Source organism: Rhineura floridana, chromosome 20 (assembly GCF_030035675.1).
Source record: "Rhineura floridana isolate rRhiFlo1 chromosome 20, rRhiFlo1.hap2, whole genome shotgun sequence".
Taxonomy (NCBI): Eukaryota; Metazoa; Chordata; class Lepidosauria; order Squamata; family Rhineuridae; genus Rhineura; species Rhineura floridana.
The window spans coordinates 6,994,560-7,009,151 of NC_084499.1; the positions used below are offsets into that span (position 1 = coordinate 6,994,560).

At 46.0% G+C, this 14,592-nt stretch overlaps 1 protein-coding gene across 2 annotated transcripts in view; it reads right to left on the reverse strand.

Moving 5' to 3' along the window:
• ST6GALNAC6 (ST6 N-acetylgalactosaminide alpha-2,6-sialyltransferase 6) overlaps positions 1-14,450 on the reverse strand; it is a 67,062-nt gene extending 52,612 nt beyond the window's left edge. For both annotated transcript variants that reach the window (XM_061604428.1, XM_061604427.1), the window contains exon 1: positions 14,167-14,450. In XM_061604428.1, coding sequence (XP_061460412.1) covers positions 14,167-14,450 — 284 coding nt within the window. The remainder of the gene's footprint in view (positions 1-14,166) is intronic.
• Positions 14,451-14,592: the final 142 nt, after the last annotated feature.

A 14,592-nucleotide genomic window follows, 5' to 3' on the forward strand; every position in this document is an offset into this window, starting at 1 on the left:
ATGTTTTATGACGTGAACATGATACTGTAAACTTCGGGGTAAACCTATATAAACCCCCATCTATCAATAAACGCGGTTCCCATGCTCACCTGCTTTGGCTTGTAAGTATTGGGTCCCCTTTGCAAAGGCTTTGTTTTGTGTTGTTTGATCTCTGATAGTGGGTTCATTTTTACTCAGCTCCGCACTCTCCTGGGGTGTAATAAGCGAGCTGGGGTAACAGGACAGCTTGCGTGTTGGGTTTGGATCTAACACCGTCTTTCCGGCGACAAGTAAAGACTGTTTTATTTCAACGGGCATTTGGGATAGAGAACGACCAGGATTAAGTGTCATAGGTTTGGTGACTACATTATATTATTTTATTATTTTAAATTGTCCGCTGTTTTTAAAGTATGTTTTATGGTTTTAATTTTTCTCATAGTTTAATTCTATTTTTAATTGTATACTTCTGTATGTTTTAATGGTGTTGTTTTTTAGTGGTAAGCCGCTCTGAGTCCTATTGGGAAAAGGGCGGGGTAGAAATAAAGATTATTATTATTATAATATGGGGGGGGGTCAAACCACACATTATATGTAGTAATGTACACGACTACCCCACCCCACCTCGTAGGATCTCGTAGGTAAGGCAGCAATGTGGGGTGGCAATAGCCACATCAACCTTAGGCTGTTAGGGCTGAATATGTACGCCAGAGCGATACTATGGGTCAGAGAGAGTACAGCCAGCCCCCTCCCATAGTTATATTTTATTATTTTATGTAAACCGCTTTGGGGCTCATGCTGGCTGAGGCCAATGTTGTAGTCCAAAACAGAGGGAAGGCCCCAGGTTGGCAAAGCCTGTTAGAATTGCTGCATCTCAAAATACTTGGGAGCAACATTTACTATCCGGATAGGCAGCTTTGGGAGGGTGGGAGAAGATGAAAAGAAACAAGCAGGTAACCAGAGATCTTATGGTGGTAGGGAATCGGGGTGGGGGCAATCATTGCAGAGCAGGCAGAATATAAATACAGGTAGCTTACTATGTATAAAAATTATTTACTTGCGGGAAGAATTCTGTCAGCAGGGACTAGATCTTTTTTTAGATGGAAGTTGAAAATACTAGGAGGGGGCCTTGAATATCCCTGCGGGGGCCAGGCCACTCTGAGCCGACAGTTCTGAAAACATACATATGTTCCCATGAGCGCATGTGTACTGGCTACTAGCCACAATGACTACGTTCTGACAAAGTGCTGGCACAGGTGGGGCCATCTTCTTATGTCCTTATAATTTAGTGCAAGTGCAAAATGTGGTATTGGTTGAAGACGCTTCTTAAGTACTTAAGTCACAAAATGGCTGCCATGGGAGGGCATGCCCATGCACAAAATGGCTGCTGATTAGGGGGGCAGGGCCAGTCACAAGCCGCCCATTTCACAGAAGGCAAACTTTCCCCCTCTCCTGACAGAAAAGCTGCCAATTTCACAGAAGACAATAAAATGCCAATTTCACAGAAGACTTTCTGTTTCTGTGAGCCAAGGCATTTCTCCCTCTCTCTTCCCACCTCCCCAAATCAAATGTCTCTGACTGAATTGTCACTCCTAAGCACATGCACACCCTCTCTCTCTCTCTCTCTCTCTGCCTGCTCCATTTTCTCCTCCTCTTGTAGTCTACCTTGCACTGAGGCCCAGGCAATGCCATTCATCCAAGTCCACACTACTTCCAGATAGCATCCAGTTAGAAGTATTTCCTCTATTCCCTCTGCTGATGCTGTTTAATTAGAACTGTTTTCATCTCATTGGACAGTTACAATGGACAGAAGAGAGAACAGATCTAATTGGATGCTACAAGAGGCAAGAACTGCCTCCTTTCTCCTCTTTTGCAAATCTTTTGCAGGCCAGTCAGAACGTGGAGGGCCTAAAGCGGAATTAAGAAACACCCTGCTGCATTAGGCCAAAAGCCAATCTATTGGAGCAATCTTGTTCTCACAGTGGCCAACCAGATGCCATGAAACAAGGAACTGAGTGCAATAATCCTCTCCCCACTTGCAATTTCCGCTGGCATTCAAAACGGTATTGTCTCAAATATTGGAGGTATTACATTGCCATCATGACTAGAAGTCCTTGATGGTGTAAGCAATCCGTGGAGAGCGCAGAGAAACTCACACAGCCATTATAAATTATAATCTGGTGCAAAGAGCATTATAAAGCCTGGTGGGCCCTGGTACATCACTGTGGGCCCTTTGGTGCCCATGGGCACCACAGTGGTAACCCCAGCATGGCAGTGATCTAGCCTGGGCATTATTGGTGCATGGATAAGTGTGGCTAAACCAAAACATAAGAGCCCTGTTGGATTAGGCCAGTGGCTCATCCAGTCCAGCATCCTGTTCTCACAGGGGCCAACCAGATGCCTCTGGGAAGCCCGCAAGAAGGACCTGAGTGCAACAGCACTCTCCCTTCCTGTGGTTTCCAGCAACTAGTATTCAGAAGCATTCTGCCTCCGACAATGTAGATAGACCATAGCCATCAGGGCTAACAGAAGGGGCGTAGCTGATGCGCTAGCCATACGTGGCAAAAGCTGCTGTGAGTTATCAGTGTCAGAGGGGCATTCCACAGCAAGTGGGAACTGCAACAAAACGTTGCCGTCAGCAGCCATGCCTTCCACCTCCACTCCATTCCATTCCCCCTTCCGCCTGGCTAGCATGGTATGACCACTGTTCCTCCCCATGGGGGTTGGGGCATGTGTAACTTCTTTATTTTTTTTACTTTAGCAAACCTCCCAAGCCTGGCAGGCAATACCTCCTTCTTGTGCATTGGTTATACTGTTTCAGCCGAGGATCAGCACTCATGCCTATGTTAGAAACAGATGAAATTACGCCGAATCAGCACCTACAGCCAACAAGCCTGGTCCTTAAGAGGTGTGCAGGACCCTTAGAACAGGTAGAATGCCACTTCCTGACAGTGACAAGACAAAATCTGGCATAAGAAATCGTTGGCCCTCCAAGTATTGCTGAACGACAACTCTCGTCATCGCTGGCTACTGGCCATGCCTGCAGGAAGCTGCCATTCAGCATCATCTGGAGGGCCAAAGGTTCCCCACACCATGCCACCCTGCGTTTATTTGAACATCACTCTATTGCACTCAGGCCCTGCTGGCGAGTTTCCCATGGGCCCCTGGTTGGCCATTGTGAGGATGCTGGAACGGATGGGCCATTGGCCTTACCCGGCAGGGCTCTTCTTAAGTTGTTAGCCCCTCGTGCACCGTACATTTAAACACTATTGTACCACGTTTAACTGTCATGGCTTCCCCCAAAGAATACTGGGAACTGTTGTTTATTAAGGGTATTCAGAGTTGTTAGGAGACCTCTATTCCTCTCACAGAGCTACCGTTCCCGGAGTGTTTTTAACAATTATTATTATTGATTAGATTTATATCCCACCCTTCCTCCCAGTAGGAGCCCAGGGCGGCAGCAATCAATCCCTCTTCCCAGGGCACTCTGGGAATTGTAGCTCTGTGAGGGGGAAAGGGCAATTTTCAGCACCATTAACAAACTACAGCTCCCAGGATCCTTTGGGGGGAGCCATGTCTGTTTAAACTGGTATGATATTGTTTTAAATGCATAGCGCAGATGGGTCCACAGTGTCACGCAAGACATGAGTTTCCAGTTGGGGAAGGTCCTCAACTGCAGTTGCCAGTGCATCAACACATACTTACCCGGCTGTTCCCCATGGTAACTCTGCTCTTGAAGTAGCATTGCCATAGCAACCCTGTATTCCCCCCCCCCAGATTTCTCTTTCTCAGCAGTTGCAGTGAAGGAGGAGTGGCTCCCTGCGGGGGGCACGGAAAGTCCCCCCCCCGTTTAAAATACTTAATACTCTTGCTTTGAATATAAACAAGCAGCATTTGGTTTTGATTTTATTTATTTTCCAAAGCTTATTTATCAAATAGCAAACTTAAATAAAACAAGGGGGGGGGAATTGTGGGTAAATCTGCACTTAAGATCAGTCACATCCTCAATGCAGCAAGAAGTAAAAGTTTCACAGTCCCCCAGTGCCGGCAGCCAGCAGAGCGCAGGATGTTTCTCTCCTCTCTGCTTCCTTTCAGATCAAGTCGTCCAGGCTCGAGATAAAGACGTCCTTCTAGCAAGTCCTCAAGCTGCAATCATTTGATTTTTAAAAGATGGTGCGATGGGCGTGGTCCAAATTCCAATTTTTAGGGTGTGTGTCTTTTAAACTCTTCATTTCAGACATTTTTGTTGCATCTTTAATGAAATAACAAACAAGAGCATTTGCCCTCACACGGTGGTGGCCAATATGGTAGAGTGGTTGGATCAGGGATAGCCAACATGGTGCCCTCCAGAGGTTTTTGGCCCACAACTCCCATCAAGTCCAGCCATTATGGCCAATGGGTCAGGGCTGATGAGAACTGCAGCCCAACAACATCTGATTGATTGATTGATTACATTTATATCCCTCTTTTCCTCCAAGGAGCTCAAGGTGGTGTTCCTTGTTCTCCCCTCCCCATTTTGTCCTCACAACCCTGTGTGGTAGGTTAGGCTGAGAGTGACTGACTCAAAGTCATCCACTGAGCTTCATGGATGAGCAAGGATTTGAACCTGGGTATCCCAAGTCTTAATCCAACACCCTAACCATGACACCATACTGGCTATCCCCAAGGCAGAGTGTCGGAAGAGAATAAGGGGAACTTGGCTTCAAATCCTCACTCTGCCAGGAAGCCCACTGTATGACCTCGGGTGACGCACTAGCTACAGTCTAATCTTCCTCACAAATTTATTTATTTTATTTATTTATTTATTAAATTTATATACCGCCCGACTAGCAATAGCTCTCTGGGCGGTGAACATAAAATAGCATAGAAATACAATGAATAACAAAATAATACTAAAATACAATCAACAATCCAATACAATAAACATTTTTAAAATTAAATCAGTGTAACTTAAAATGCTTCAGAGAATAGGAAGGTTTTGACCTGGCGCCGGAAGGAGAGCAGAGTCGGCGCCAGGCGTACTTCCTCAGGGAGACTGTTCCATAGTTCGGGGGCCACCACTGAGAAGGCCCTAGGTCTTGTCATCACCCTCCGGGCCTCCCTGTGAGTTGGAACCCGGAGGAGGGCCTTCGTAGCAGAACGTAGTGCACGGGCCGGTTCATATCGGAAGAGGCGTTCCGCAAGATATCGTGGTCCCGCACCGTATAAGGCTTTATAGGTTAATACCAACACTTTGAATCTAGCCCGGAAACATATTGGCAACCAGTGCAAGCTGGCCAGAACAGGTGTTATATGCTCGGACCGCTTGGTCCTTGTCAGCAATCTGGCCGCCGCATTTTGCACTAGCTGTAGCTTCCGAACTGTCTTCAAAGGTAGCCCTACGTAAAGCGCATTACAGTAATCCAAACGTGAGGTTACCAGAGCATGGACCACTGATGTAAGGTCCTCTTTACTCAAATAGGGACGTAGCTGGGCTACCAACCGAAGTAAGGATAAAATAGGGAAGGGGGGAGAACCTAATGTGACACCTTGAGTTCCTTAGAGCAAGGGCAGCCAATGTGATGCCCTCCAGCTCTTGTACTACACCGCTCATCAGCCCTAAGCATTGGTCATGCTGGCTGGGGCATATGGGAGTTGGAGTCCAACAACAGCTGGAGGCCACCATGCAGGCTAAGCTTGCCTTAGAAGAAAAGTGGGATAAAAAAAAATGAGACAAATATAACAAAATTATACCAATGGAGAAGGCACACACACACACACACAAACACAAAGAATCATAGAATCAAAGAATAGTAGAGTTGGAAGGGGCCTATAAGGCCATCGAGTCCAACCCCCTGCTCAATGCAGGAATCCAAATCAAAGCATTCCTGACAGATGGCTGTCCAGTGTCGGAGAGCCCACTACCTCTCTAGGTCATTGGTTCCATTGTGTTGTAAAAATCACCAAGTCACAGTGATGAAAAAACATCAAAGATTTAACTGCTTGCTAGCAAGCTGACAAGGAAGGTGTTAAGGGGAAGAATTCCCCATAAAGCTTTGGGAGTTAGCCATTTTAAATGCAGGCCAGGGTAAGGCAGGCAAGCTGGCATGACACGCTCATGAGAAGACATGATTCACTAGAAAAGATAATAACGCTTGGAAAAACAGCAGGGAGTAGAAAAAGAGGAAGGCCAAACAAGAGATGGATTGATTCCATAAAGGAAGCCACAGACCTGAACTTACAAGATCTGAACAGGGTGGTTCATGACAGATGCTCTTGGAGGTCACTGATTCATAGGGCCGCCATAAGTTATAGTCGACTTGGAGGCACAGAACAACAAAAAAAATATATTTATTTGATTAATATTTCTGAACAAGAAAACTTTCCTAAATTCCTATGAAAGTTTTTATTTTGAAGCCGGAGTCGGTACATTTCTACCGACTCCGACTCCACCCAAAATTGCTTCCGACTCCATAGCCCTGCAACAAATACCAAACTCCAACAGATCAACTTCTCACAAAGGCCAGCCAGATGCCTGTGGGAAGGCCACAAGTGCAATAGCTCTTTCCAGTGACTGCTCAGTGGTTGCTATTCAGAGGCACGTGGCCTCCAACAGTGGAGGTAGTACAGAACCATCCTGACTAGGCTCAGCTTCCATGAATTTGTCTAATTCCCCTCTAAAGCAGTCCAAGTTGGTGACCACCACTGCCTCTTTGCAGCAGCGCATTCCATAGTTTGACTGTGTGTTGGGTGAAGAAGTACTTCCTTTTGTCTGCCTTGAATCTTCCAACATTTAGCTTCATCGGATGACCCCAAAGGCTAGTACTGAGGGAGGGAGAAAACCTTTCACCCACTTTCTCGCGCCATGCATCTTTTTATAAACATGCCTAAGAAGAGTCTGCGGGACCAGTCCAGTGGCCCATCTAGTCCAGCATCCTGTTCCTGCAGTGGCTTACCAGATGCCCACGGGAAGCCCACAAGGAGGACATCACCCCAACAGCGCTCTCCCCTCCTGTGGTTTCCAGTATTCGGAAGCATGCTGCCTCCAATGTGGAGGCAGAGCATAGTCATTCTGGCTAGTAGCCATTGATAGCCTTTTCCTCCATGAATTTATCTAATCCTCTTTTAAAGCCATCCAAGTTAGTGGCCATCACTGCCTCCTGTGGGAGCGAATTCCATACTTCCTTTTGTCTGTTCTGAATCTTCCCACATTCAGCTTTACTGGACGGCCCCAAGTTCTAATAGTACAAGAGGAAGAAAAACGTTTCTCCACCCGCTTTCTCCGCACCATGCATAATTTTAATAAAATAATCAATTCAAACATTAAAGGGCCAATCTATTCCAGTCTAACCCCACTCAGTTTCTCATTTCTCAAACGCCCTTGATCGATCTATTCAGATTTCTTGAGGCCTTTTCTGGGGCTCCAATGATCATGTATTATTGTTATTGTTTAGAGAGAGCCATTAATGCACACAGCATTTTTACAAAGGCAGATTCCCGTGAGAGGCATACACATTTAAATGGTTACGTGGAAATGTGCAGGCACTTGACTGGACAGCAGAAAAGATCAGGATTTACAGCTGCTTAGAAAGTATACAGAAACTGAACAGTGATCAAACTAACCAGTATGACCTGCAAAAAAAAATGTTGCAGTCAGGAGCACTCCTGTTTAGTTTCCTGCCTGTCAACTCTGCTCTTTTCCAGGACACTCCAGGAGATAACCCTTCTCTCTGTTTTCTCCAGTTTTCAGCCTGGTCCAACCAGTATTCTGTGGCCGCTAAGCCTGCACAGCCCACATTGGGATGTTTTTGGGTTGACCCCTGCCCCCATTTGTTTTTTTCCCCTTATAACTTTTTTTTTTTGCGCTATTGCAAATCTTGGTTCCCTTTCTGCCCCAAGCCTGCTGATACGTCCCTCTTGTGGATCCATACTTAGCAAACTGGTGTTGCTATCTGTATACAGGTTGTCACCACAGACATAACAGCATTACTCCAGAACTTCAGAGTACCATTTATTAAGTAGCTTTGGCAATGATTGACACTTTGGATGAAAGGTCACACAAGAAGGGCAAGAAGTGTGCAAGGCAGGAAACAGATCAGGAAGCTCCCTTTGTAGGGTGATGAGCTGGAATGAAAATGTGCCTTTGACTCGAGACGCAATGTTGGATTTTGCCCCTTTGGAGATCAGCCAAAGACCCAACCATCTCAGAGCACTGACATAGTCAAAACACACACCATCAACGCAGAGTCTGCACAGAGCAGGGATGGAGGACCTCAGGCCCGGGGGCCGAATGTATCCCCCCCAGCTTCTCTATCTGGCCCTCGAGACTCTCCTAGGCCATGCCTGCCTCCCCAGTTCACCAGCCCTGCCCCACACCCTCCTCAAAGGGTTTCCCTAGATGGAATATGTCCTTCAACTGTGATGCCTCTTCGTTGCCTGGGGGAGAGGGAGAGATGTGTGTGTGTGTGTGTAGAAGCCTGCTGTACAAAATGTAAAATGCACATTTGTGGCCCCTCCCACTTTTGCCTCTGGTCCTGCCCACCACTGGCATGTGGCCCCCCAAAGGTCGCCCACAAAGGGAATGTGGTCCACAGCCTGAAAAAGGTATATCCCCTTATACCTGCATGTGTATACCCCTGATGTATACACAACATGCATAGGTGTTTAGCACCAGGTCCTACATCTCCTGTCCGTAGGTTGCATTCAGCTAAGTCCTACTTAGAGTAGACCCACTGAAATTAATGAACCTACATTAGCCATATATATTCATTTCAATGGGTTTACTCTGAGTAGGGCTAGCACTGAATACCATCCAAGGTTAGCCCTGCTCAGAGCAGACCCACTTAAATTAATGAACTTAGGCCCATTAATTTCAGTGGGCCTGCTCTAAGTAAAATTAGCTACCACCAATTAAAGTTGGCTACAACCCCCCCTTTTGGAAAAAAATGCATTTGCTCTGCCTACATGGTACTTTGCTTGCAAGTGCTGATATGACCTCAGCCACCCACCACCTTCAATTTGCAGGGAGCCCAATCCAAATCTTGGGCCCAGAAAATCCTGCTGGCACCACATAGCTCAGATGCAGCCCTGACAGCAAGGGGCAGAAATTGGGTTCCTGCCCTCCGCCTCTGAAATATTTGCAAATTTGTGTCACAGGCCTCTGTGCTCCCAGTCTCCTAAGTACCTAGTAATGCCCCTGCAAGTGCCCACGCCCAGGTTCCACAAGACAAGGCACCGACTGCAATTCAGATGCCCTTTGTAGTTTTCCTTAGCGGAAACCCTGCACAATTTCTTCACAAACAACAACACACACAGACCCTGCCGCTAAGGAACGCAAGGAACTGTTAATGTTGGTCCTCTCCGTTCCTCATCTTTCCAGTCTTAAATTCAGTTCTCCACATTTCTGCAATTTTAAAAAAAATTAAATCCTCATTGACATTATTCAGCATTTTAGAGCAAATTTTTCCTAATAAGCACATTTTTATATGCAGTATTGACTACTGTTTTGAAAGCAATTTCTCCTAATATAATGCATTTCATAAGTTGTTTGCATTAATATCTTCATTTTATGCGAGCTTTCCCTTGATATACGATTCCTGTAAACATCGGCTGGAGGACTGCATTGCAAAATTCGGGTAAGTGTGAATTTTGAAGGTTGCCTGTGTTTCAGTTCTCGTATAGTTTTTGGCAACTGTGCATTCTGAATATTCAGCTTTAAATGTGAACCAAATTGAATTTCTTCCCGAACTCTACCAGCAGCCTGCATTTCAAAAGACAACATAAAAATGACCGCCGCCTCCTCCTTCTAGAATTGACACCCTCCTCCTCCACTTCCTGCCCAGGACTCTCTTAGTCTGACTCTTTCGGTCTCTGGCTCATTCAATACCTTCTTGCCAGCCCACGGGAAGCTGAGATGACTCAAATCACGCCTTAACTGATCACAAAAGCGTCAGCAGCATCCGCTCCTGCTGGCCACAGGCTGAGCCGCCCCCCCCCCCCCGGTTATCAGCAAGAGAGAGGTTCAGAGCCAAAGTAGAAACTAGAGCCAAAAGCAGAAACAGCAGGCACAGGGAGTAAAAGGGGAGGGAAATCAGGATCAGGACCTCAAAAAGGGAGGGTCAGTGGGTGAATGGAGCTCTGCCCCACCAATCCCAGTCTGCCCTCAGCCCCATCTATTTGCCTTCTTACTTACAACCAGTCCAGGCAGGAGGGATGGAAAGCTCTGCCAATTTCGGTTTTCTCTGGTCCTCATTTTTCCAATCTGAAATTTGGTTCTCCTCATTTCTGCACCAATTTTGCGGGGTTTTTTTTTTTAAAAAAACAATGTCTTTCCCTTTTTTGCTGTTGTGACCATCTTTATTGAGATTTTCAATACAATAAAATAACAATTTCTCATGAAAATTCTTCAGCATTTTAGTGCAAATTCTCCTAATAAACACAGTTTTGACTATACATTTTGCTAGGAAAGTCTCCCGATATAGTCATTTTGATGCACACTTTCCCCCGACAGATGCATTTTTGTAAAAAATGGTTTGGTTGGAGAACTACATTGCAAAATTCGGGTAAGTGCGAACAAAGGGGGACTGCATTTTGATTCTCACATTGTTTCAGAAAAGTGTGGATTTGATAGATTCAGCTTTAAATGTGAACTGAATTTCTCCCCCGTCACTACCAGGAGGTGGCCCTGCCTGCCAGCCTCCTACTCTTCAGCCTCAGTGTTGCCCCTTGTAGAACTCAGCGGGGGGGAGGAGGACTGGGACCACACTAGCATGAGTTGGCTCTGGGTCTGGCTCCACCTGCTGTGTGGGTTCCCTGCTGTCTGCCCTACCAATCCCACTTGGCCTCCGCCACCACTCGGGAGGGCTAACCCCTTCCTCCACACTGTGGTCCTGATGGAAAAAATCGGCCCTGCCCTACAGTTTTGACCTCCTTCCCGCACTCCCAGTGGCTGCTACTCCTGGACCGTGACTCCCTTTCAAATTATTTGAAAGCCTAAATCTTGAAGGACCGCCCGCTCCTCCCGCTGCTGACGCTCATGGCAACTGTGCATGCTTTCACTTGCAGGAAGCTTGATGGGAAGAGGATCAGCTCCCTTTCCCACAATTCTGATTGCACCTGTTATTTCTTTTAAAACAGGGTTGGGACACCTTTTTTTTCTTGGCGGGGCCTGATCTGGTAATGAACAGGGCCTGAGTCAGTTGTACATGAGTAGAGGTGGGAGAGAAATTCCATTCAGTTCACATTTAAAGAAGAATGTATCAAACTCACATTTTCCAAAACAACAGGAGATCCAAAACACAGCCACCCTTCAAAATTCACACTTACTCTATCTTCTGTCAGATACTTCTGTAGCCCATATGGTATCTCTTTTCGCCCTGGCAGCACTAAAAATCTGAGAAAAAAATGTTTCTGATAATGCAGTAAATTGTCATGGGGATGCTCTGATCTACTGTTCCTAAGACCAACTGCTTTTAGCTTTATTACTGATTCTTAACTTTTGAAGCAGTTAAATTTTAATGGATTTTAAATAATGCAGTGTAATTTTAAGGCTAGTTATACAAGTATATTAGTCCTTTTACCTTTGTATAGAATGCATGCCTTAAGTAGCTTTATGGTGACAATCTTAACCTTTCAGTTTTGACCTGTATTTGCAATGGCCTATGGCTCAAGCAATAAAGTTGACTGACTGGCACCTATTCGAATTGTGTGATGCAGTTCTCCAACCAACCGATATTTACAAAAATTCATGTTAGTATATGAGTGAAAACAACATAAAATGCACTATGTGATGAGATATTGCTTGCAAAAATTGGCACTAATCAAAACTGCCTCCAAAAATGTGTTTATTCGGAGAAATTCACACTAAAACGCCGGAGAATTTTCATGAGGATTTTTTTTGGAAAAAATCAATTGCTGCAGAAATGTGGAGAACTGAATTTAAGATAGGAAAAATAAGAAACGGACAGAACCAAAATGGCCAGATCTTTCCATCCAACTGAGATATACCCCTCACTTTCTACCATCCCCTTTCTCTCTCTATGCCACCCCATTTCCCTCTGTTTTTCCTTGTCACCTGCATGAAATAAAGCGGATGTCTGCATGAAATTAGGCCAGGGCCATCTGTGGGCCATGGGACAAACGTAGCCGACCCCTGTTTTTAAACAAACTACAATCATATGTTTCTCAAAGAGCCTACACCACATTCACACCATACATTTATCCCACTATTATTCCACTTTAAACAGTCATGGCTTCCCCCAAGGAATCCTGGGAAGTGTAGTTTGTGAAGGGTGCTGAGAGTTGTTAAGAGACATCTATTCCCCTCAAATGTTACAATTCCCAGAGTTCTTTGGGCAGAGGGACTGCCTTTTAAACGACTCTGACAATCATTGCTCCGTGAGGGGAATCTCCTGACAACTTTCAGCACCCTTTTTTTCATTTATTATTTATTTATTAGATTTATATGCCGCACTTCCTCCCAGTAGGAGCCCAGGAAACTACTCTTCCCAGAATTCTTTGGGGGAACCCATAGTGCTTTAAATGGATGGGGCCTACAGCAGAGAGGTATTTTACTTATTTATTTATTTATTTATCTATAAAGCCTTTCTAAAGTGCTTAACATCTAAAAATCTCTAACTGGTGTACAAAAATACAAACATAGAAACTGTAGGATAAAAACAATATATTTTCTTTCCCATTACCTGCTCCCAAGATCCTTTTCATTCATGGTTGAGGTGAACCAACCTGAGGACTGCATTCCCTTCTGCACAACCTTCCGAGGGCCACATGCTAACGGTGGGTGGGGCAGAGGCAAAAGTGGGTGGAGCAATGAATATACATTCTACCTTTGTACACACACTCACACAGCCCTCCTGATGCTCCAACGAGGCATCATTGGAGTTCAAAGGCACATTCTAGCCTGGCAAAAACCCGCAAGGAGGGTGTGGCCGCAGAGGGGGTGTGGCCTGGGAACAGTCCAGTCCAGAGAGCCAGATAAGAGGCCTGTGCCCCCAATTCCCTATCCCTGTGCCAACCTCTGCACTTACAGGAAGACAGATTTCAACTGAACACCAGGAAACTGAACACCAGTATTAGGACAATGGAACCAGTGACCTGGGGAGGTGGTGGGCTCTCCAACAGTGGAGGCCTTCAAGAGGCCGCTGGACAGCCACCTGTCAGGGATGCTTTAACTTGGATTCCTCCACCGAGGAGGGGGTTGGACTCGATGGCCTTATAGGCTCCTTCTGACTCTACAATTCTATGATTCTACCTTGACATCCAGAGAGAACCAGTGTGGTGTAGTGGTTAAGGTGTTGGACTGCGACCTGGGAGACCAGGGTTCGAATCCCCACACAACCATGAAGCTTGCTGGGTGACCTTGGGCCAGTCACTGCCTCTCAGCCTCAGAGGAAGGCAATGGTAAACCCCCTCTGAATACCGCTTACCATGAAAACCCTATTCATAGGGTTGCCATAAGTCGGGATTGACTTGAAGGCAGTACATCATCATCATCACCTTGACATCCCATTGGTGGTGTCCCCCACTAAATTAGCTTATAGTAGGCTCCACCCCAACCTTGCTTAACTCCTCCCTCTTCCAAGGTTCTATCCTTTAACAGGTTGCAGCCAACTAAGTTCTTTGCAGAGTGGTCGATGATTTCAAGTTGGAAGCAACCCTAAATCTCAGGAATTTTAGCAATCCTAAGTGGTAGAACGTTTTAAAAAATAACACAACTCAACATACCAGAATAAGAGCTGGCAAAGGGCAGAGAAGTACGCTATCTGGGCTCTCCAGCCTCAAAGAATGCTGCTTCCTGACCAATGCAGACTTCCCATCATGCAATGTGTCAAGTACAGAAAATATCATTTCTGAAAGTAGACAGAACCAATCCAACCCCAACGAAGATTGGTTTTTTTAAATACTATTAAAAATATCTCCTCCCCTCCAACTTACAATAAAATATGTTGGAGGCAAAGGTTTCCCCCGCCCCGCCCAAGGGCGATGACATTCCACTCAGTGCTCAGGAAGCGGAGGAGACGGATTCCTTGCCTCTCAACAGGATGTTGAAAAATGTGTGGCCAAGATCAACAGAAACGGAACAGAACTGCCCATCTGCCACACACACGCACAGCTTCCACCTCAAATGCTTGAAGACCTAAGCCACAGGAAATACCAAAACGAGGACGCCAGTTAAACAGTTCAGAGACTCACCAAGTGCCAGCAAAAGTTACGTGGTCTCTGTAAAGCAGAGACTGGGACTCCGTGGAGGGCCGTGGCTCAGTGGTAAAGCATCTTGCTTTGCATGCAGAAGGTCCCAGGTTCAGTCCCCAATGGCACCTCCAGGTAGGACTGGGCAAGATCCTTCCTTGAAACCCTGGAGAGCCCCTGCTAGTCAAGAGTAGACTCTTCTGAACCAGATAGGCCAATAGTCTGGCTCTGTATACGGCAGCTTCCAATGTTGGGCTCCAACTCTCATCAGACCTAGTAGCCAGCATGGCCAACAATCAGGGATGATGGAAGTTGTAGCCCAGCAACTTCTGGGAGGCCAAGATTCCCTGTCCTTGCTTGTGTAGTTCACAGATGCACCCCACTCCTCCCAGTCTGGTCCTCCATAGCACAGCAGGGTGAAATTAGTCC